Source organism: Mobula hypostoma, chromosome 1 (genome assembly GCF_963921235.1).
Source record: "Mobula hypostoma chromosome 1, sMobHyp1.1, whole genome shotgun sequence".
Lineage (NCBI taxonomy): Eukaryota > Metazoa > Chordata > Chondrichthyes > Myliobatiformes > Myliobatidae > Mobula > Mobula hypostoma.
Window position 1 is genome coordinate 191,730,562 of NC_086097.1, and position 25,504 is coordinate 191,756,065.

The 25,504-nt window shown below is 39.3% G+C and overlaps 1 protein-coding gene across 2 annotated transcripts; it reads left to right on the forward strand.

The window, feature by feature from the left end:
* Nucleotides 1–166: 166 nt before the first annotated feature.
* On the forward strand, nt 167–24,933 carry zfand1 (zinc finger, AN1-type domain 1). Of its 2 annotated transcripts, XM_063061982.1 has the most exons (8): nt 167–225; nt 3,446–3,488; nt 3,583–3,622; nt 7,237–7,361; nt 7,442–7,533; nt 8,293–8,411; nt 14,492–14,647; nt 21,752–24,932. In XM_063061982.1, exons 1-8 carry the CDS (start codon nt 171–173, stop codon nt 21,920–21,922), a joined length of 801 nt encoding a protein of 266 aa, XP_062918052.1. In that variant the 5' UTR covers nt 167–170; the 3' UTR covers nt 21,923–24,932. The 2 variants fall into 2 exon arrangements, with proteins under 2 accessions (XP_062918052.1, XP_062918062.1); XM_063061992.1 differs by lacking the exon at nt 14,492–14,647 and having other exon boundaries at nt 21,752–24,933.
* The last annotated feature ends 571 nt before the right edge of the window (nt 24,934–25,504 follow it).

Below are 25,504 nucleotides of genomic sequence, written 5' to 3' on the forward strand. Positions count from 1 at the left end.
GACCTGCCTCTCACAGTGGGGGCGTGGTGGCCGATACTTCTCCAGTCACTCAGCGAGGGGGCGTGGCGCGACGGCCAATACACGACCTGCCGCTCACAAGTGGGGGCGTGGTGGTCGATACTTGACCTGTCACTCAATGAGGGGGTGTAGTGTAGCTGTCCCGTGACAAAATGGCGGAGTTGGAAATCGGAAAGCATTGCACTGTACAACATTGTCGGCAGTTAGGTAGGAATCTGGGAGGGGTAGGGATAGGAATTTTTACATAGGCGTGTTATTGTGTTTCTTTTTACGCTAAATGTGCAGCGCCTCAGCTCGAGGACGTCGATTGTGGTTCATGCATGATTGTGAAGGATGAGGAAGGGAAATGTCATTGATACAGAGGCCACTCGCCCCATTGTAACCCAATGGTCAGAAACTTAATCTTTATCATTAGACAAAATGAGTACTAGACGAAACAATAGAATGAATGACCATCATGTCCCCTGCACATAATGGCCCACATCTTCTGTAGTAAAGTAAAAGTGATAGTGGAATGCACTGCCTGTAATTGATCATTTTCTGGTTCCTGTAGTAATACCAGAGAATTGGAAAACATTAAATAGAAAAACACAGAAAACAGGAATTGTGGACCAGTTAGCTTGACGTTTGTGATTGGAAATATGTCTACTAATAACAGAACATTCCAATATTTATACGAAGAACTTAAATGATGGGACATCCGCAGCTCTGGAGTAATGACTTCAAATATCCACCAGTGTCTGAGAGAAAACAAAATTTATCCTCCGTCATAAATTACCCGCTTCTTACTCTTAAGACACTGATTTCTGGTTCAATGGTCCCCAGTTAGAGGAAACATAAACAACACTGAGCCCTGTAAGGATCTTACGTTTCAGTAAGAATGTGACTGATGTATTCAAGCTATGCTTCAATTCTGAAAATTAACATTTTGCTGGATTTCTTCATTTCTCTACTAAGATTAGGTCTTTTCAGTTCATCTTCAATGGTTTCACAGTCATTGTTACTCATTTTTCTTCCAATAAGTAATATTCAAATCTCATCTCCATTTTATTTCATTTGGCACTGTAGTGCCAACTTGCATATTTTTCCTAGCTGATTTTAAAATTTCTGCAGCAGCAACAGAAAGTCGAGCAGCAACTGGGCTGGGGGTGGGAGGGAAGTTGGGGAGAGGAATTGTCACTATTTTGTGTCAAAACACTGCAGCAAGATTCAGAGAAGACTGCCAGTATAAAGAGGGGAGATGGAAGGTGAGACAGGAACCTGAAGTGACAGGTGAACTTTCTGTATTGGCTGTCCACTGTCCTTCCTTGTTGCATATTGAGTTTTTTATAGCTTTTATTAGATATTTTAATGATTGGAAACTTTGAAAATGATCTTTACTGTGATAATAGGAGGTCCTTGCTCAGAAAAATATCCTTTCTGCGGCACTGATTAAACTTTCTAAATTTTCCTCCTTTTTTAAAGCCATTCCTATCTTGCATTTTATGCTTAGTACCTTTTCACTAAGAGCTTTTGGGTTGGAGGATTGTGACTTCAAAACCCATAGTAAGATTTCACAAAAAAACTTGCATATCATGCATTAGATGAGGTTAATGTAGTTATGTCTGTGCCATTGAATAATAAGTTTATCACTGAAATTATTATTATTCAGATTCTGTTGTTTTATACAGAATTGAAATCAAGTGAATAGTTCTGATGTTGATTGAGACTAGATTTGTTGGCTACTTTGGATATGGGTGCCACCCAGTTCAGTGCTGTTTTCCACATGTCTAATGATTTCCTAACATTTGAAATGCATTAAATTCCCTCCTCATCTTAAATATTTAGTGACTACCAGGAATAGGCTGGTTGGCAACTGGGAATAGTCCGGTGACAGTGTGGAGAGACAACGGACAGCCAGGAAAGACTGGCACCGGGGGTATCAGGATTGGCAGTCCAGGCACCAGCTCAGAAGAGCACCCACCTCTTGAAGCTTCTAGTTTACATGGAGAAGCATACCCTCGGGGTCCTCCGAGAGGGAAGGAGAATGATGGACCCAATCGGACGGATACAGTTAATTGCAGGGAACAACTACGACCAAGAGCTAGGATAAGAGGCTCTGAGTGTCCAGTGTGTTGGTGTGGGAGAGCGTTTTCCAGCATTAAAGGTTTACGAGTCCACCAAGCAAAGTTGAAGTGCTATTCCATCCCAGTGGATGAAGATGAGATTACTTCACCAAGCACGGATGATGTGGTCTTTTCAACCACTGATTCACAAGCCACAGTGATTCACTCTGGAGGGCGTCATCATACTCCAGGTCAGACGAGAGATAACCCAGGTCAGATTTCAGACCACAGTACCCAGGTGGATCCTTTGCATGATGGCAGTGGTGGGGAGGTAGAGAAGAAGAGGAAGGTCAAATGGCTAGCAATAGCAAATGAGAAGGCTTGGCGTGTATTTGATGAGGATATCAGTATGATGTTGGAGAACGTTCTCAGGGGAACATCAAAGAGAAAGTTGGAAGTGATGGGACCAAGTATGTCCAGAGGGGCAGATAGTCAGACAGTGTATACATCTTTTGCAAACCCTTCAGTAGTTGCATAGACACCTGAAGAGAAGACTTTCTGTTGGATGGAAGTGACCAACAACTCTGATAGAGGCAGATGCCAAGTTTTTAAGCTCACCAGTGGGAGGTGGTGCTTTAGCACTGCTGGCCCACCACCTCGAGGGAGTCTTGATCATAAGCGGGCCGAAACTCCTGAAGACAGGTGGCAAATCAACTGATGATCCCACTGGTGATAGCACAGGACAGTTAACATCTTAGTCCACGTGTATTTTGTAACTGTCAACAATTTTTGATGTTTACATAGCATTTTGTCATAGCAATATATTATAGATATTTATGAGAAAATTTCTTGAATTTGGACACCTGAGAACAGAAAATCGGTCTAGAGATGCTGAAGAGGGCAGAATCAGGGAAAAGTATATTTCCAAATTCATACTTTTTATGTTTTTATCAAGTTGAAAACTTCAAAAGTGATTTTAATTCTTCTGAGGTCATTATATTCCAAATATGAAACTCAGCTAGAAGTGAGAGAAGTGTTTTGATGTAATTTCCTCTATGTACAGTACACATGATCCCTAATAGGCTGTAAGATTGTGTGTTGTGGTCAGATCTTATTGTAATTTAATAAATGTTGAGTATATTTATTCAAATATATTAATAATTCTGCTCAACAAATTCATCATATGCTATCAAGTGATCTTTACATTTATTTTATCATTTGAGTGTCAATATCACTTCTGAGAAATAACATCTTTCTCAAAAGGTTGAGAATCATTTCAAGTAAACACTAATGTAATTTGAAATGTCAGCATATGTATCAAAAAAATGTGAACAGAGTAATTAAGTTCTACTCAACTAATTTTCTCCTTTACCAACTTCCAGATTTTCTACCATTTGTTTGTGATGCTTGTTCAGGAACCTACTGGTACAGTATAAATAAGTCATTTTTAGCTACATATTACAAATTGTTATCTCAATTTCCATATATGCAAGCTACTATAACTCTCCTTTTTCTTTAGCCTTGAACATAGAAATAAAGATGCTCATGGTTGTTCTGGGGTGAGTTATTGTGGTCCAAACCCATGTACATGTATGTTAACATGGGGTATGGAGGGGCTTCTTTTCTTCTTACAAAAAAACTTAAATTATTTTCTATGTCGCATGGTTTTGTTGGCTTCTGGAATGTGTTAAACAATTTTGAGTAGTAATTAGTTCAATAATTGTAAGTTGTCTATGTTATATAATTGCTCATTTTTTTGTTCAAAAAATGCTTTCAACTCTGCTAAGGCAATATGTTAAACATCTTTTTTATTGTGAATCCTAATGCCCCAAATGTACCAATCAGAACTAAAATATGCAATAATTGGGAAGATTTTCTGGGAAACAAAATGTGATATTTTATGAAGAACATCACGTTTTCTTGTAAAACCCTGTCTCCTTCAAATGACCTACTTATTTTCTAAACCATAAATGAATGGAGGTGAAAGGATCCCCTTGATATAATGCTAATAGGAAGGATCCAGTTTGTTTCACTTGTAAGTCCACTAATGGGAAAGAGAAAACATTTAGTAGGAAGATAAGAAATTATTACCTAATCTCTCATTTGCTGACAAATGATGTGCATGCAAGAAACACGAAGTGGACTTTTTAGTTATTGGAAAATTAAAAATGGGAACAACAAAATTGGTTGGTTGGTTGGCATCTGTCTGTCTTGAAGGACAATGGGTGATGATTATCATCATCACAAGCCTGGGTGGAAGGTACGGCGATTCTAAGATGCCCAGTCATCAAGATCCCCCTCTTGGCCTCACCAGTATACAAGTTTCCCCCGCTATCCGAAAGTAGAGCGTTCCTATGAAACCTTTCGTAAGCCAAAATGGCGTAAAGCAAGGAAGCAATTACCATTAATTTATATGGGAAAAATTTCTGAGCGTTCCCAGACCCAAAATATAACCGACCAAATCATACCAAATAGCACATAAAACCTAAAATAACACTAACATATAGTAAAAGCAGGAATGATATGATAAATACACAGCCTATATAAGGTAGAAATAATGTATGTACAGTGTAGTTTCACTTAGCAGAATTGGGAAGATTTAACCAAAAACCGATTTGTAGAAAAAAAAATCCGCATGTACATTCATGCACACATACATGCATGCGCACACAGCTGCCCGTGCAAGGCTTCACGGTCATGGTAGTCTTGGGGTAAACACATGTTTAAAGCGGGTGACTTTTCTCGTAAAAGCAAAAATTCTCTTCGGATTTCTTTCCGTTAGTGAAAACAGGTACTAAAGTAGGTCTTTCGTAAAAGCGAAATGGCGTAAAGCGAACTTTCGTAAAGCAGGGGACACCTGTAGTCCAAAGGAAAACTTGTGAAGCAATATGTTTGGCACCAACTTGGCCGCAGGAGCTACCAGTAGAATGTTTAATGACACTCAACTGCTTTGGGGGCTCCACTCAGGATTTGCTGTCTCGGTTTACTCCCACAGCCTTCGTCTCTTCAGAGGCTGCCCACAAGGCAGTGGGGCTATTTACTCTTAGCTGGGGATCTGGTTCACAAGCATCAGGGTGTGTCCACGTGCTACGTGTGCAAGAGCCAGACCTCCTCCCTGTCCTCTATAGTTCAGCCTGAGCCCAAAAGGAGTTCAGTTTCCATGTGTTGCCAGCAAGGAGGCACTACACGAGCCTTGCCGTTGGAGAGTCTATATACTGGCAGGGAAAGACTTGCACATTCAGCTCTCCTTTTCACAAGACTGCTAGCCAGTGGTGGAAGCTGAAAGTGAGAACAACAAGCACGACCCGCTACACTACCACACAATACATCACAACAACTGTTTTGATACCAACAAAAATAAGCAGCACATGGTTGCTATGAATTGGCAATATTATACTGCTCTTAACATGTGACGTCACTTTGATTTGGTAATCTAAAATAAAATGTCTACGACGTTTGTGTATGGCCATTTACAGGATGCACTGCGGTAAATCACTTATTTTACTTTATGGTACTTTTAACGGTCACTGACAAAGTAAACCAGAACAAGATCATTCGATCACTTCTGAGCCACACTGAGATGTACAGTTCTATTTTTTTTATATATGGTTACTGGTCAGTATACTTCAATTTGCAGAGGCATCGTCAGCACAGGAGCAGGGAGGAATCAAGGAAAGTATTCATCACTGTCTCAAAGTCATTTGGAATGAAAATAAATGTTGACTCTGTTATTTTAAAATCAAATGAAATGTATAAATATTCTAAAGGCTGATTTCATTGTGGCAGATGCAGAATGACCATATCAAGGTACATCCAGATATGTACCTGAGTTGAGAAATTATGTAGCACCAAACTTTGTGATTGCATAGATCTTTTAGAAAGTTATAAACCAGTCACTACAAATAAATAACTACCATCGACCAGCGAGTTTGAGCATTAATCTTGTATTGTACCCCTTTCCTCCCAAAACCTTTGATCCTGACTCTTACAGGACCAAATAATATTCTACAATGGTGCAGAATTTTCAAGTATCATAATATAATGATGCCAAGCTTCATGACTTTATGCCTTGATTATATTAAATTTCTGTTCCATATAATTCACCACAAGGAAAACAAAGACTTTAAGAGAAAGATTCATCACCACCGCCATCTCAAAATAAGGATGCAAAATAAATATCGCATTATTGATTTAAAACATAAGTTATTAAAGATTCTAATTGGTAATTTCATTTGATAGATTGGTGCCGCCAAAGTCTGATCCAATTGAACATTCTCCTTCTGGCTAATACTGTTAACCCAGAAGGAGAAACTTGCTGTAATATATTATTTCAGTTAGAAGACATGATTTTCAGAGGAATGGGTAAAATTGTGGAATGCAATTACCATAGCACCAGGAATAATGTCAGAATATGATTTTTTAAAAGTTTTATTATCAGCGTTCATAATTGGAGAGATCATACTTTCAACCTCTTTGTTTTTCAATATGACATTGCTTTTCACATCTGCATTGAGCAGTATAGAAGTATGTAATGAAGTGGAGTCAGATGCTGCAAAGTGATGGAGTCAACACTTTTCAGCCAGTTTGTCAGCTTTAAGCCCACCATTACTGACGTGAAAGTGACAGTCCCTGAGGTTGCTTACTTTAATTACAGTGGCAAGCTTGGATGATATTTCTTTCTTTATTTCAATGTATATTTTTAAATTGTATACTTTAATAAATTTATCCTCATTGCTTTCTTTTAAACTTTTATTATCCATTTCAACTGGCTTTAATTATGCCCAAATTTCAGAGATATTTAAAACTAAAAGGTGTCTTTGAAAGCAGTGAGCTGTCAAAGGCCCACGGGAATTTTGCTAAGGGAAGAGGCTTGGGCCTTGTCACTTGAGGCTAGTTGCCACTTGCTATCCATATTGTTTTATAGGAGGGACTCAGAATAGGGACACTTGGCATCGCCCATGCTGATGTTCGTATCAAATAAGCACAGAAATAGGATTAGCATAGTGGGGTCAATTCTGATGTGGGTTGACTGGACCATAATCTAGCTCAATGTTATCCTTATATAAATCTGCCTTTTTGCTGAGTCGTTCAGTAGAAGGTCAGCTAGTTTAATGTAATACAGTGCAATAAATAAGGGATCTGAAATAACGAAGGTCTAAAATTCAAATTTCAGGTACTAATAAGAAAAGAACCAGTTCAGTCTGAAGGATCATCTTACAGTTGCAGTTTCAAAAGTTGTAAGGCAAATGAACTTGTGCCAATAATTTGCCCGGAATGCAATAAACACTTTTGTCTGAAGTAAGTATTTGCAGAAGCTGAATTTTGAAGAAGTTACTGATTATGATTTGCACTTCAGTATATTGACTTTTTTTGCATAGGCATCGACACCAGTCAGACCATGATTGTGAAAAGCAACAGGTGTCTAAATCACACTTGTTTGTCATTCAGCAATCAAAAGAAGAGGCTGTTGGCAAGTATTTACCATATTATAAATAAATGGCATTAAAATATATACAGTACATAACCATTTTTATGGATAATGGATGGGTTTCTTTTTCAGCCAGTAACTCCATTAAAAAATGCTATCTATCTGAAGGATGCATCTATCCTTTTCCAGATTTATAGTCTGCAGAATACATTCTGGGGGTATGCATTGTGCTATATGTCAGGGGACAGTGCGTCTGACTTTCTACAGTATTTTCATAACACATTGAGCTAAAGGACCAGATGCACTTCATATCTGGCTCCTCAGTAAGTGAGAATTCCTCCAATCATGAAAAATATGATGTTCCCTTCTTATAAATATTTATCTTTCTAAAATTATAAATTTACATAAGTAATTTTAATTGAATATTAATTCTATAAAAGTGATCTAATGGTTTTTAATTAGTTAAATGTTTTTCAAATGTTTCCGATGATTGAAGGTATTTCAGACAATGGAAAAGGTATTCTGACACCAAAAATCTGTCAGAATGCTGTCACGGTAGTCCAGGGCTGCAGTGTCACAATCCACGGCCTGTGCACTCCTTGCCATTTGTGGACTGACTGCAAATATTAGGCTATAAGTGGTTAATGCAAAAGTGATGTGTAGGTTGAATAAAGCACAATCCATCCCATTACTAAAGTGCACACTGTGGACACAGCATGATTTGTATTGATTTGAAAGTGAAGGAAAATTTTTAGCTCACCCTTTGTTTATGACTTGTTTGATTTTGTTTTAAATCAAAAGCCAATAAAGCTATCCCAGTGAAGAAGGGAAGAACTGGAGCAAAGAATGATGCAACAGCAGCAAAAGTTGCTCTGATGAAGTTGAAGCTGCATGCTGTTGGTGACAAGTCCATTCCACAGGTATTGTCAATTAATCTATTTAAATGAAACCTCATTGAAGTTGTCATGTTCTGTCTGTGGCAGAGAATTCCACAGATTCACAACTTCTTCACACAGAGAGTGGTGAATCTGTGGAATTCTCTGCCACAGGAAACAGTTGAGGCCGGTTCATTGGCTATATTTAAGAGGGAGTTAGATATGGCCCTTGTGGCTAGGGGGATCAGAGGGTATGGAGGGAAGGCTGGTGCAGGGTTCTGGGTTGGATGATCAGCCATGATCATAATAAATGGCGGTGCAGGCTCGAAGGGCCAATGGCCTACTCCTGCACCTATTTTCTATGTTTTCTATGTCTATCTAGTTGTGTTGTTAATTGATTTTTCCAAACATGATTTTTTTAGTTTATTATTTTTCTTAAAACAGATACATAGTGTAAAAATAAGCAGTGTCAGTTGATTGTTGATCATTTTTTGTGTAAGTTGGGTATGCAGCAGATGTTCCTGCCTAAAACAGGTGAGAGTTTCACAATATTCAAATAAGACCATAAGACATAAGAGCAGAATTAGGCTATTTGGCCCATTGAGTCTGCTCGGCCATTCAGTCATGGGTGATCCTTTTTTTCCTTTCCTTAGCCCCACTCCCTGGCCTTCTTCCAGTAACCTTTGATGCTCTGTTCAATCAAGAACCTGTTAAGCTCTGTCTTAAAACACCCAATGACCTGGTCTCCACAGCTGCCTGTGGTAATGAATTCTACAATTTCACCACCCACTGGCTAAAGAATTTTCTCCACATCTCTGTTTTAAACGGTTGGCCCTCTATCCTGAGGTTGTGCCCTCTTGTCCTAGACTCTCCCACCATGGGAAACATCCTTTTCACATCTACTCTGTCTAGGCCTTTCAACATTTGAAAGGTTTCAATGAGATCTCCCCTCATCCTTCTAAGTTCCAGTGAGTACAGACCTAGAGCCATTAAACATTCCTTGTATGATAACCTTTTCATTCCCAGAATCATCCTTGTAAACCTCTTCTGAACACTCCAATGCCAACACATCTTTTCTTAGATGAGCAGCCAAAAACTGTTCACAATGCTCAAGGTGAGGCCCCAGCAGTGCCTTATAAAGCCTCAACATCACATCCCTGCTCTTGTATTCTAGACTTCTTGAAATGAATGCTAACATTACATGCTCACTACCGACTCAATCTGCAAATTAACCGTTAGGGTATTCTGCACAAGTACTCCCAACACCCTTGGCATCTCAGATTTGTGGATTTTCTATTTTAGAAAATAATCTGCACATTTATTTCTACTACCAAAATGCATGACCATGCATTTTCCAACATTATATTTCATTTGCAACTTACTTACCCATTTTCCTAATCTGTCCAAGTCCTTCTACAGCCTACGTGTTTCCTCAATACTACCTGTCCCTCCATCAATCTCCGTATCATCTCCAAACTTGGCAAAAAAGCCATCTATTCCATCATCTAAGTCATTGATATACAGCTTAAAAAGCAGTCCCAACACTGACACCTGCGGAACACCACTAGTCCCAGGCAGCCAATCGGAAAACGATCCTTTTATTCCCACTCACTGCCTCCTACCAATCAGCCAATGTCCTAACCATGCCAGTAACTTCCCAGTAATACCATGGGCTCTTGACTTGGTAAGCAGTCTTTTAGTTGCTCTCTGTAGGTTTTTAAAAGCTTCCCAATCCTCTATCTTCCCGTTAATTTTTGCTTTGTTGTATGCCCTCTCTTTAGCTTTTACATTAGCTTTGACTTCCCTTTTCAGCCACAGTTGTACTACTTTGCCATTTGAGTATTTATTTGTTTTTGGAATAGATCTATCCCTGCACTTTTCTCATTTTTCCCCAGAAACTCATGCTATTGCTGCTCTACTGTCATCCCTACCGGCAATTCTTTGCAATTTACTTTGACCAACTCTTCTCTCATACCACTGTAATTTCCTTTACACCACTGAAATTCTGCTTCATTAGACTTTACTATTCTCATCAAATTTCAAGTTGAACTCAATCATATTGTGATCACTGTCTCCTAAGGGTACTTTTATCTTAAGCTCCCAAATTGCCTCCAGTTCATTACATAACACCTAAACCAGTATAGCTAATACCCAAGTAAGCTCAACAACGAACTGTTCTAAAAGGCCAGCTTGTAGGCATTCACCAAAAACTCACTCTCTTGAGATTCATTACTCACCTGATTTTTCCAGTGGCTATCATAACATTGCCCTTTTGACATACCTTTTCTGTTTCCTGTTCTAACCTGTGGTACACGTCCCAACTATTGTTGGGAGGCCTGCCTATAACTGCCATCAGGGTCCTTTTACCCTTGCAGTTTCTTAACTCAACCCGCAAGGATTCAACATCTTCTGATCTTATGTCATGTTTTTCTACTGACTTGATGCCGTTCTTTGCCAGCAGTGCCATGCCACCCCCTCTGCCTTCCTTCCTCTTCCTCTGATACAACGTGTAACCTTGGACATTCAGCTCCCAACTACAGCATCTTTCAGCCATGTTTCAGTGATGTCCAGAACATCATACCTGACAATTTGTAATACTGCATCAAGATCATCCACCTTATTTCTTATACTCCATGCGTTGAGATATAATACTTGGAGTACTGTATTTGCTACCCTTTTTGATTCTGCATTCCTAAACACTGATACTCACTCTGCTAGCTGCAATTTTGTCCTGTCATCTGCCTGCCCTTTCTGACAGTCTGACTGCATGCTATTTTTGTGTTTTTTTTTACCATCTGTCCCAAATAAATAGGGAAATACAGTCATTTTGAGAATACGAATTGCCTTAATTTTAACATGATTAAAGTTCTTCACCAAACCAGTATTCTAGACATGCCATTTAAGTATCAAAATGTTTATAAATGTAGAAAGTATGATCTGAATTTATTGCCCTTTTTTTCCCACAATAATTGGTCCCTTCATGCTATATACAAATGGATTTTTTTTTACGAATAAACATAGTTGTTGTTTAAAAATTCCTGGGTTGTTGGATGTTACCTGCCATTGTAGGGATTCTCTTTTGGTTTAAGAGAGCAGGAATATGTGGATTGTAAGTAATACAATGCGTAGTAAGAAGAATCACCAGCCAGATGTGCTTTGTATGAGGCCCCATCAACTTGCAGGATAAACTTAAAATTCAGGTTGAGCTGTGGACAAGGTAGCCAATATTGTAGAAAAGTGATATTTATATACAGTGATGTTCAAAAGCTTACTGCAGAAAAAACATTGTCCTGGAATTATGTAGATGGATCACAAGTCCCTAGAGGGAGTTCAGAGGTTCAGGGAACAGGAATTATGTTGATCTCCTGAAATACAAGATCACCTGATGTGATGAGTCAGCAATGTGTGATGGTGATATTTCGGGTGCTGCAATTTCCACAATACTGTAGTTTCAGCAGGACACTTGCAATGCATGTGAAGGCAGTGTTTCACCAGAATATAGTTATGTTGCAGACTGTAAAATATCCTTCATATAACCTGCACAATAGGGGCAATGCTACATGTTTGCAATAAAGGTCATTGCAACTCAGAATCTTTTGATTTGTGGATTCTTCTTCCCTGCCTTGAGTATAGTAATGACATTTTCCAATCTAGAATTCATAGAAGATAATAATGAATTTGCTTTGCTATTTGTGGAATTTATTTATTTCATATTAATTGATGAGTGCTAGAATTTGTTTAAATGTTTTTCCTTTTTGCATTCGTAAGAGATTGCTTAATGGTTTAATTTTTAAAATAATTTTATCTTGCAATAATTTTTGTATAATTGAAGATGAAAATTTGAGCTGTGTAACAGAAGGTTATTTTCCACTTGCAGTAAGCTAAAACTCAAACAGCTCAGTTGTCAAAGTGGTTTGGCAAAGGCTTTGTTTTATCTAATATAGTTTAATGTTCATGAACTGAGAAAATAGAATTTTAATTATAGGAATTTAAGGTTAAGACAATCTGCATCTTTAAGTCACACAAATGGAGGTAAGGTGGTACAGGAAAATGTCTTGGTGTGTATCTATTGTGTTAGCTGTGCCATTTTAATTATTAATTTAAAAAAAAGACAAACCAAAAAAAAACTAACAGATTCATATGCCCTGCAATTCATATTGCAAGACTGCATCTCTATCCTCAATGTTTTCATACACCAAAATAAATATAAACTCTTGGGATACATGGAAAAAACATTCAAAATCAGCAGTTTGAGGAAAAAGAATAGTGAAATTTCCACTCTCTAAAGATGATCAAATCTAAGTTCCAGATGTTGCTACGAAGTTAATCATTTTAAATACCTACAGATATACAGGTTTCCCCCGCTTTTCGAACGTTCGCTTTACGAAACCTCACTGTTACGAAAGAGCTACATTTGTACCCTGTTTTCGCTTTCAGAAGGTGTTTTCACTGTTACGAAAATAAAATCAGCGCGCGATAAAAGGCAGCGCATGCCCCGAGCAGCCGCTCTCCCCGGATTCGGAACAGCTTTGCTTTAACACGTGCTGTGAGCAGCCGTTTGCAAGATGAGTTCTGTGGAATCAGAAAAGCCTAAAAGAGCTCGTAACGGTGTTATACTTAGCGTAAAACTAGACATAATTAAGCGTTTCGATCGTGGTGAACGAAGTAAGGACAACGTGAGTTTGGCTTGTGGAAGCTGACGAACATGATGTTGAAGAGGTTTTGGCATCCCATGACCAAGAACTGATAGATGAAGAGCTGATGCAATTGTAAGAAAAAAGGATAACAATGGAAACCGAATGAGTAATGATAAAGTACGACTTTAATTTTGAAAGGGTACGTCGGTTTAGGGGATATTTGCAGGATGGTTTGAGTCCTTACAAAGGACTGTATGATAGAAAAATGCGTGAGGCTCAGCAGTCAAGCAAGCCTTCCACATCAGCCACAGCAGACGACCAAACTTGACCTTCGACATCGAGGCGAGCAGTCGTAGGAGAAGATGAGCTGCCTGCTCTAATGGAAACAGATGACGAGATGACACCCCGGTGTCCCACCACCCCAACCCCCAGGCCACGGACAGATGCCGATTCGCGGAGAATGCAACGGTAGCTGGGAGGCACACTGCACATCTTTAAGAAAAAAGCCGAAATAAACATGCCTATTAATTAGGTGCCGCCCCACACGTAAATGTCGACTGAGATCAGAGACGACGCAAAGGGAAATTGGCACTGATCTGGGCCGACAATTACGTGCCAGGCAGCACCTAATTAATTAGATTGTTTGTTTCGTCTTTTTTCTTAAAGATGTGCTGTGTGCCTTCCAGCTACCGCTGAACCCCTGCGTGCTTCGCGGCAATGTATCGCTCGGTGGCCTGGAGAGTGGGGGCCACTGCACCATCCAACCTGCGACGACTCAGTCTAACACACTATCATCCTTGTGCTCGGTGTCTTCCCAATTCCAGTAAGTGATACTACACTGTATATACATTATTTCTACTTTCTATAGGCTGTGTATTTTTACGTGTTATTTGGTATGATTTGGCAGCTTCATAGCTTAAAGGTTACTGGAGAGCACTTACGCCGTGTTTTTGCCAACAGCGCTTGCATGGGATTTTCGGTACGGAGAACAGTTCAGTAATGATTGTGGAAAAGTATTTCTACTTTATCTAGGCTGTGTATTTATCATATCATTCCTGCTTTTACGATGTGTTACTGTTATTTTAGGTCTTATGTGTTATTTGGCATGATTTGGTAGGTTATTTTTGGGTCTGCGAACGCTCACAAAATTTTCCCATATAAATAAATGGTAATTGCTTTTTCGCTTTATGACATTTCGGCTTACAATCTGTTTCATGGGAACGCTCTACCTTTGGATGGCGGGGGAAACCTGTACTACAATTTTGCATAAGGAAGAACTCATCCAGCTCCCATTTGAATATCTTCATTGAATCTGCCAAACCAGAGATTTATTTTAATAGGGCACTCCCTTTTATTTAAAGAAAAGAATTCCTGACATTTAACTTGAGTTTGTGTTTGAATAACTTGTAGTCTAATTGCTATAGGCTCACAGCACAAGCAGAAGATAAGCTATGAATGTGACAATGCCATAATTCATGTTATTTGCAGAGTGAGCGAGTATATTTTCAAGTGTTTTTGCCGAAAGGAAGCAAAGAGAAAAGCAGACCAATGTTCTTCTGTTTGAAATGGAGTATTGGGAAAGTTGTGGATATAGCAGCTTCATTGTTGAACCTTAGGAATGACAACAATATTTTGGCATGCAAGGTAATATCTGATAAAAATACTAACTAGTTTTACATAACCTTATTCATACCAAACCATTTTTGCTTTCATTATCCATTACATAGTTAACATATTATGCAAATCTACTTCATATTAGTAAACCCAGTTTATCCAGTTTCTGACAGAAAACTAACAAAGTATGCAGTGCTGCAGGAGACAGTAAGGATGACATTCTTCTGTTCTGTTAAGGAATTTTGTGGTAATATAGTAAAGTATCACAGGATACAGTGAGAGTGCTAGTAAACAAAATCTGGCATTCAGCTGCATAAAACTCTACTAGGGAACTTGAACAAAAGCATAATCAAAGAATGTCACTTAAAAGTTGCTTCTTAAAGACTGAGACATAGATGGAAAGATCTTGAGAAAGTAATTCCTGGGCTGGGCCTAGATAGCTGTAGGCGTAAGCACTATCAAAAGGGCAAAGGAGATCTAGGACAAATCAGTGCCAGTTCATAGAGTGTTATGGTGTTGGACATCAATAGAGAAAGTTGACACCATGGAGAGATTGAAGAGTCAATTTTAAATCAGTAGTTTTGTTTAAAAATGAAAAAATCCAAAAACACAATGTTTATAGGTGAATGGGAATTGGTAGAAAGTAGGAAATAGTCAATGTTTTGGCTGATCTGATGTTTATGGAGGTTAAAAATAGCTGGGCAGCCAAAAAAAATATTGGAATAGTTAAGTCCAGATGGCCTTGAGTTTGAATAGTCTTTCTTGTTAAGGAAGTCAACTAAAAATATCCTTTTCAAGCTTGTCTTTTGACAAATAAATCCGCTATCTAGGCTGTAGATCTTAGTGACAGGAAAAATTGATGCTAGCACCAAAGTAAACAAATATTAAGCAATACTTTTGGTTTAATGAAATATCATAGAATCATAAAATTCTTGGAAAATGATGCTATCTATCCTGCCCATGTATGTCCCTTATAAGACCATAAGACATAGGAGCAGAATTCAGCCCATTGTGTCTGCTGCTATTCCATCATGGCTGATTTATTATCTTTTTCAATCCCATTCTCCTGCCTTCTCCTCATAACCTTTAACACTCTGATTAATCAAGAACCTGTCAACTGCAAATATACCCAATACACAGTTGTCTGTGGCAATGAATTCCACAGATTCACCACCCTTTGGCTAAAGAAACCTTTCCTCATCCCTGTTCTAAATGGTTGTGCCCTCTGGTCTAGACCACTCCATTATAGGAGCATCTTCTCCACATCCACCCCATTTAGGCCTTTCAATACTCAGTAGATTTCAATGAGATCCTCCCTACCCCCCACCCCCCCATTCTTCTAAACTCCAGCAAGTACAAGCCTAGATCCGTCAAATGCAACTCATATGTTAACCTTTTCATTCCTGGGGTTATTCTCATGAACTTCTCCAATGTCAGCACATGTCTTCTTAGATAAGGAGCCCAAACTGCTCACAGTACTCTAAGTGCAATCTGACCAATGCCTTATAAAGCCTCAGCATTACACCCTTGCTTTTGTATTCTAGTCCTCTTGAAATGAATGCTAACGTTGCATTTGCTTTCCTTACAACCGACTCAACCTGCAGGTTAACCTTTAGGGGATCCTACGTGAGGACTCCCAAGTCTCCGTCTACCTCTGATTTCTGAATTTTCTCTCCATTTAGAATATAGAAACATAGAAAATAGGTGCAGGAGTAGGCCATTCGGCCCTTCGAGCCTGCACCGCCATTCAGTATGATCGTGGCTGATCATCCGACTCAGAACCCTGCACCAGCCTTCCCTCCATACCCACTGATCCCTTTAGCCACAAGGGCCATATCTAACTCCCTCTTAAATATAGCCAATGAACTGGCCTCAACTGTTTCCTGTGGCAGAGAATTCCACAGATTCACCACTCTCTGTGTGAAGAAGTTTTTCCTAATCTCGGTCCTAAAAGGCTTCCCCTTTATCCTCAAACTGTGACCCCTCGTTCTGGACTTCCCCAACATCGGGAACAATCTTCCTGCATCTAGCCTGACCAATCCCTTTATGATTTTATACGTTTCAATCAGATCCCCCCTCAATCTTCTAAATTCCAACGAGTACAAGCCTAGTTCATCCAGTCTTTCATCATATGAAAGTCCTGCCATCCCAGGAATCAATCTGGTGAACCTTCTTCATACTCCCTCTATGGCAAGGATGTCTTTCCTCAGATTAGGGGACCAAAACTGCACACAATACTCCAGGTGTGGTCTCACCAAGACCCTGTACAACTGCAGTAGTACTTCCCTGCTCCTGTACTCGAATCCTCTTGCTATAAATGCCAGCATACCATTCGCCTTTTTCACCGCCTGCTGTACCTGCAAGCCCACTTTCAATGACTGGTGTATAATGACACCCAGGTCTCGTTGCACCTCCTCTTTTCCTAATCGGCCACCATTCAGATAGTAATCTGTTTTCCTGTTTTTGCCACCAAAGTGGATAACTTCACATTTATCCACATTAAATTGCATCTGCCATGAATTTGCCCACTCACCTAACCTATCCAAGTCACCCTGCATCCTCTTAGCATCCTCCTCACAGCTAACACTGCCGCCCAGCTTCGTGTCATCCGCAAACTTGGAGATGCTGCATTTAATTCCCTCATCCAAGTCATTAATATATATTGTAAACAACTGGGGTCCCAGCACTGAGCCTTGCAGTACCCCAGTAGTCACTGCCTGCCATTCTGAAAAGGTCCCGTTTATTCCCACTCTTTGCTTCCTGTCTGCCAACCAATTCTCTATCCACATCAATACCTTACCCCCAATACCGTGTGCTTTAAGTTTGCACACTAATCTCCTGTGTGGGACCTTGTCAAAAGCCTTTTGAAAATCCAAATATACCACATCCACTGGTTCTCCCCTATCCACTCTACTAGTTACATCCTCAAAAAATTCTATGAGATTCATCAGACATGATTTTCCTTTCACAAATCCATGCTGACTTTGTCCGATGATTTCACCGCTTTCCAAATGTGCAGTTATCACATCTTTGATAACTGACTCTAGCAGTTTCCCCACCAGCGATGTTAGGCTAACCGGTCTATAATTCCCTGGTTTCTCTCTCCCTCCTTTTTTAAAAAGTGGGGTTACATTAGCCACCCTCCAATCCTCAGGAACTAGTCCAGAATCTAAAGAGTTTTGAAAAATTATCACTAATGCATCCACTATTTCTTGGGCTACTTCCTTAAGCACTCTAGTCCACACCTTTATTCTTTCAGCCAAAGTGCATGACCATACACTTTCCTACACTATATTCAATCTGCCACTTCTTTGCCCAATCCCCCAATCTGTTTACGTCCTTCTGCAGATGCCCTGCTTCCTCAACACTATCCACCCCTCCACCTATCTTCATATTGTCCGCAAACCTGGCCACAAAGCCATCAATTCCCTCATCTAAATCATTGACATATAACATGAAAAGAAATAGTCCCCTCTCGTCTTTCAGGGCTTGTGAAGGTAGAGGGTAAAATAAATGCAGCAAAATACAGGGGAATCCTGGAGGAAAACCTGATGCAATTTGCAAGAGAACTGTGACTTGGGAAAAGATTTGTTTTCCAGCAAGACAATGACCCCAAGGATAAAACCAAAGCTACACAGTAATGTCCTGGAGTGACCAAGTCAGAGTCCAGACCTCAACACAATTGAGAATTTGTAGCTGAACTTGAAAAGGGCTGTTCACTCACGATGCCCAGAGCTTGAGCAGTTTTGTAAAGAAGAATGGGGAAGAATAGCGTATCCAGATGTGCAAAGTTGATAAAGACCTATCCACATAGACTCAAGGTTGTAATTGATGCCAAAGATGCATCTACTAAATACTGACTTGAAGGGCTGAATACTTATGCGATCAATTATTTTGTGGTTTATATTTGGAAGTTAATTTATATCACTTTGTAGAAATCTTCTCACTTTGACACAAAAGAGTCTTTTTCTGTTGATCAGTGTCAAAAAAAGCCAAATTAAATGCACTGTGATGCAATGTTGTAAAATAACAAAACCTGAAATCTTCTTGGTGCGGGGGGGGGTGGGAATAAATACTTTTTATAGGCACTGTAAATCACTACATGTGGCACAAAGAGTAATCTTTTATAACTAAATCCATTTTTCTTTACGGGCAGGCTATCTTCTTACCTATCTCATTAGTACCAATGTAAACCGTAGTATCTGGCTGTTTATCCTCCCCTTTCCGAATGTACTGCACCAAAATATCCTTGACCCTAGCATCAGCAACACACCATCCTGGGGTCCGACTCACAGCCACAAAAATACCTGGCAATCTCCCTGATTATTGAGTTCCCTTTCACTGCTGCTTGACTAGACTTTGTCCTTCCCTGTTGCATATGCAGGCCATTCTCCAACAGCATCCACAGTGCTCTACTTGTTAGAGGGGGTAATAGCCAGAGGTGACTCCTACGCTGCCTGCCTGCCTCTCTGCCTCTCCTAGTCACCCAATTCAGTTTTGCTGAATCTGCAGTGTGACCAACTCCCTGAAGCTCCTCTCTATGACACCTTCAGCACCCAGTGTGATTCTCAGTGAATTCAGATGATTCATGCAGTCAGAGAGGAGCTGAGTTCATCACTTTTCTTGGAAACATAGTCATCAAGGATATTTGAATTCTCGCTGATCCACATTTCACATGGGGAGCATATCAGTTCACTGCCTACCATTACTAATGCTCTAGTAACTACTGGGTTAAAAGAAGAGAAAGACCCTGTCTTGATTTGCCTACCATATTGCTGCTCTGCTTTCTTGCCAATACTTGCTTTGTCAAAGCCTCTGCACTTTGATAAAGTAAACAAAACATACATAAACAGGAAGGAAAGCGAATATCCAAGAAGATTTAGATTTGTTACGAAAATGAGCAGATTAAATGAAATTGTAAAATTTGAAATAATATAAATTGATTAAAAGGCAAGGGAAAGGAAATTAAATATATAAATGAGGTAGATTAAAATAGTAAATGATGAGTTGGAAAGGGAAGATTAAAACTGTAGTAGAGAAATGACTGCCCATGTTGAAAGACGGACCACAAGTTTACAGAAATTACGTATTGCTTTTGCAAAGCAATATTTCCACTAAAGGAGCACTAGAATTCATTTAATGAGCAGAAATATTGAGGTAAATAGAAATATTAATGAAACTAAAGTGCTGTAATGTAGAAATAGATTGAGTCATATCAAAACATTCAATCCCAATATACAGTGTCATGCAAATGTTTGGGCACCCCTGATCAATGTCCATTACTGTGAATAGTTAAGTGAGTAGAAGATGAACTGATCTCCAAAAGTCATAAAGTTAAAGATGAAACATTCTTTTCAACATTTTAAGCAAGATTAGTGTATTATTTTTGATTTGTAACATTTTAGAATGAAAAACAGGAAAGGAGCATCATGCAAAAGTTTGGGCACCCCAAGAGATTTGAGCTCTCAGATTACTTTTACCAAGGTCTCTGACCTTAATTAGCTTGTTAGGGCTATGGCTTGTTCCACAGTCATCATTAGGAAAGGCCAGGTGATGCAAATTTCAAAGCTTTATAAATACCCTGACTCCTCAAATCTTGTCCCAACAATCAGCAGCCATGGGCTCCTCTAAGCAGCTGCCTAGCACTCTGAAAATTAAGTAAATGCTGCCCACAAAGCAGGAGAAGGCTATAAGAAGATAGCAAAGCGTTTTCAAATAGCCATTTCCTCAGTTTGTAATGTAATTAAGGACCGGCAGAATGGCAGTTAACGGGAATGGTGGAGGTTAAGTTGAAGTCTTGGAAGACCAAGAAAACTTTCTGAGAGAACTGCTCGTAGGATTTCTAGAAAAGCAAATCAAAACCCCCGTTTGACTGCAGAAGACATTCAGGGAGATTTAGCAGACTCTGGAGTGGTGGTGCACTGTTCTGTGCAGTGATACCTGCACAAATATGACCTTCATGGAAGAGTCATCAGAGGAAAACCTTTCCTGTGTCCTTAACACAAAATTCAGCATCAAAAGTTAGCAAAGGAACATCTAAACAAGCCTGATGCATTTTGGAAACAAGTCCTGTGGACTGATGAAGTTAAAATAGAACTTTTTGGCCGCAATGTGCAAAAGTATGTTTGGAGAAAAAAGGGTGCAGAATTTCATGAAAAGAGCACCTCTTCAACTGTTAAGCACGGAGATGGATCAATCATGCTTTGGGCTTGTGTTGCAGCCAGTGGCACAGGGATCATTTCACTGATAGAAGGAAGAATAAATTCAATTAAATATCAGCAAATTCTAGAAGCAAACATCATACCATCTGTAAAAAAGCTAAAGATGAAAAGAGGATGGCTTCTACAACAGGATAATGATCCTAAATACACCTCAAAATCCTCAATGGACTACCTCAAGAGGCGCAAGTTTAAGGTTTTGCCATGGCCCTCACAGTCCCCCGACCTAAACATCATCCAGAATCTGTTGATAGACCTCAAAAGTGCAGTGCGTGCAAGGCGGCCCAAGGATCTCACAGAACTAGAAGCCTTTTGCAAGGAAGAATGGGCGAAAATCCCCCAAACAAGAAGTGGAAACCTCTTAGCTGGCTACAGGAAGCGTTTACAAGCTGTGATACTTGCCAAAGAGGATGTAACTAAATACTGACCATGTAGGGTGCCCAAACTTTTGCTTCGGGCCCTTTTCCTTTTTTGTTATTTTGAAACTGTAAAAGATGGAAATAAAAAAGTAATCTTGCTTAAAATATTAAAGAAATGTGTCATCTATAACTTTATGCCTTTTGGAAACCAGGTCATCTTTTACTCGCTTAGCTATTCACAGTAACAGAAATTTTGACCACAGGTGCCCAAACTTTTGTATGCCACTGTATGCAAGGTAAACAGATTACTTCAAAGTATATCAGGAAGTACAGTTAAATGACATAGAAATTATTGAAAAAGGGAATTTGAAAGTTATTAAGTAAAACGCTTGTTTGTTACTTGTGCTTGAAATAATCAAACAAAAGATAAAGTCTAAAATACAATGAGACTTTTTAATGACTGCTATGTTGAAACACGACATATGATGAGGACTAGCTTTAAAGGGATCAGTATTTTTCTTCCATCTTGCCTCATGTATATCTTTATATTTCCACAGAAATTGAAACTGTGTCATGGTGAATCTGGAAATGTACTCCCAATGGCAAATACTTTGGAATGGTGGATAACAAGTACTAACAGTCCACTAAAAAATGGTACAACAGTTATCCTGGAGTATTTAGACAATGATACTTTAATATTGGGAAACACAAGCTCATACATGGAATGACAACAAGTATAATGAACAAACTTAATCATTGTAATAGGAAAGAACTTGCTTCTGGTTACGTATACATTGATGTAATATAATCTTGTCAAAAATGCTGTGTATATAAAATATCATTTTATGGCCAAGACTGTGTCTTTTACTAAAAAAGAACCTTTAATCCATCCACAACCATTGTTAGCTTTATTAAGAGCAATTGTAACTGAAGTTGAACTGACTTTATTTGGAGCTGAAAATGGATTTTCAAAAATGATCTCTCATTTCTATTTTTATAAATGTTGGTGTACATCTTCAAATCTATTTGATAACAATTATTACAGGATATTGTAAATTGGCAATGGTGGTACCCTATCAAAAATACAGACGTCTGTGCTTAAATAACATCAAATTCTAAAACTGACATCAATGATTCTGATCGTTTATAGTCCAGCACCTGATTGATCTTAAGCTTAATAGACATTTTAAAAATCAAACTTCCGTACCAATCTCCTCCACGGAAGTAAATCCACCACTCCTGTGAGATCTGAGCTTTACCTTGTACAGTTTGATATCAACTTAATATACATAAATACTGCCTTTGCCCCAAAGACCAGAGAAGAAATGAAACAATCTGAAGCAGGCACTAGATAACCAGTGTACAGAAGGGGAAAAAACATGTTAGTTAAACAACCTCAAATCAAATCAAGTTTAATTGTCATTCAAAATGCATACAGCTGAATGAAACAGCATTCCTCTGGGACCAGGGTGTAAAAATATACATGCACATTCAAAATAGCAAGGAAGGAAAAGAAGAACATAGTCACATAAGAAACCACATTTTTAGTCCAAGACCTTGAGCTACAAGTCCGGCAATTTGATGGTACCTGGCAGTCTGGCCTGTAGTTCCACTGATCCAACACTGGAGGGCAGCGCTAACAGGCGAGGCCACAACCAATGGAGCCTGGACACCACGCTACAACACAACCCTGCTTCTTGAGGCTCAGTCCTTGCTACAACTGAAGCGACACTGCTGCCTTGCCACCTGTCCCATCACCAAACAAGGGAAGCCGGCCTATGGAAATCAATGTCCAACAGGGTCTTGCAATTGTAAAACAAACATCCAAGGCAATCACGGTTTCACTGCACACTACCTTTGTCCCATCTTGAAGGCACCAACTCCGCTGCCTCTGATTAGCAGGCAACAGCATAGTCTTTCAAACCCCATCTGGGTCCTGGAGCCAAATTGAACCCCTTGGTCCAATGGTCAGGCTCGAATCCCCCAGACCAAAGGCCCAACTTGCCTCCTCTGGACTGCAGGCTGGCTCTGTTGGTACTCTGACCGGCTACTCCGAACAATGAATGGCTCACTGATGCCCCAGAGAGGCCTCTGTGTGTATACGCACTGCCATCTTACCTGTATTCCCATGCTGTATTAATTCTTCCTTTGACATACTGTAGTACAATAGTTTGTTACACGTTTCTCCAACCTGCTTCAGGTAGATTGTATTTACTGTGTTAATTTTAAATATTAACTTGATGAACAGTAAGAAACATTTTAAAGGGTTTTAGAGAGGCTCAGAATTTGGGTAGAAACTTTCATGGCACAACGCCTAAGCAGCCTTGGGCATGGGCATCCACCGTAATTAAAGTTAAGGATGTACAGGGTTTGGAATTAGAGGAACATAGAGATTTTGGGTGGTTATAGAACCAGACAAAATTTTGAAAATACAATAACTAATCTATTCTGTGAATTGAGAAAACCTATGATAAATTTCAACTGTCAGTTTACCAGACCAGCAAGAGGGTGAATGAAACAATAAAAACAAAATAAAAATGCTCTAAATATTTCCCAACACTCTCAAAATGCTGCAGGAACAATGAATATACAGTCGACAATTCGGGCTGAGACCATTCAGACAGGCTAAACACTTAGTAGCTCAGGCCACATCTGTGGAAACAAGAAATAGACAATGTTTCAGGACCAAGACACTTTGCAAGAACTAGAATGAGAAAAAAAGCAGAATGAGAGGGTAGGGGAGAGATAGCTAGGACCAAAGGAATATCTCTAATAGGGTAAGGCCAGGATTGTGAGAAAAACTTCTGAAATTGTGAAAAGGGCATGCCTTATTGATCCTTCCCCCCCCCCCACCAACCTCTGTGCAACTTAAAAAACAACTTTTTTTACTTTCCCAATTATCATAGTGACTTTTGATCTGAAACATTAACTCCATTTCCCTTTCTGCAGATGCAGTCTGACCTGCTGAATGTTTCCAGCATCTCCAACCTGATGGCATGAACATTGTCTTCTCAAACTTACGCTAATGCCCCACCTTTTATTTATTTATTTATTTATATACACACTTTCTTTTTCTCTCTCTCCTTTTTCTCCCTCTGTCCCTCTCACTTGCCCATCCTCTGGGCTTCCCCCTCCCCCTTTTCTTTCTCCCTAGGCCTCCTGTCCTATGATCCTCTCATATCCCTTTTGCCAATCAACCGTCCAGCTCTTGGCTCCATCTCTCCACCTCCTGTCTTCTCCTATCATTTCAGATCTCACCCTCCCCCTCCCACTTTCAAATCTCTTACTAGTTCTTCTTTCAGTTAGTCCTGACAAAGTGTCTCGGCCCGAAACATTGACTGTACCTCCTCCTAGAGATGCTGCCTGGCCTACTGCGTTCACCAGCAACTTTTATGTGTGTTGCTTGAAATTCCAGCATCTGCAGATTTCCTCATGTTTGCGGTTCTGGCATCTTCTGTTTTTATTTCACATTTTTGACATCTACTGTTTCTTAAGTTTCAAGATTTGGTGTAGTCATGTTTGAAATAAGCTTATGATGTAAAACATTTAAAATATTTCTATTCCTGATTCTTGCCTAAAAATTGTATATTAATTTCATTGTTTTGAGTTTAATCTTTAAGCCTTTCCAGATTTGGAATATTTAAAACTTGCCTTTAATGTGCTATTTATGGACTGGCATCATTTGGTAATGTACATTAATATTTGAATGGATGTCCAACAGTTCTTTCATTGACTGCTTAAGTTAATAAAACATTTGAGTTGGCAAAGAAGTCGTTTACAAGCTGCATGAAGCCTGATGATGAAAGCTCTTTTTTGAAAATGGGAAGGATAGGATACGAGTAGCAAAATGTTATTTATTATTGTTGGTATCTCTACACATTTTGTTCAATTTCATTCCCTTAAACTTGTACATAGGACAAAATTTTATATGACAGCAGTAGAGGTTTGGCAAATGAAGTAAACTTTAAAATAAGTGTTCAAAAATACGATTTAATTCGTTTAGCATAACATTGTGGACCGAAAGACCTGTTTGTTCCTGTGCTGTGCTGTACTTTTCAAATTCTATCATCAGCCCACGGGAAGGTAGATCTGGTGCTTTTAAAAATTTATTTTGTTATGCATTCCATTGGAATTAGGTTTGTTTTGCTTTCACTTAGTTATTTTGGATTCAGCTTAAAGAAGGTTTTGTTTGCCAACGGCTTGCTTCCATCACAGAAACCCAATGCTTTCTCTGATGCACCTTCAATATTTTGACATATCACGGGCCAGGAATTGAGTTGATGATAATGTCATAATTTTCATGGGCACTT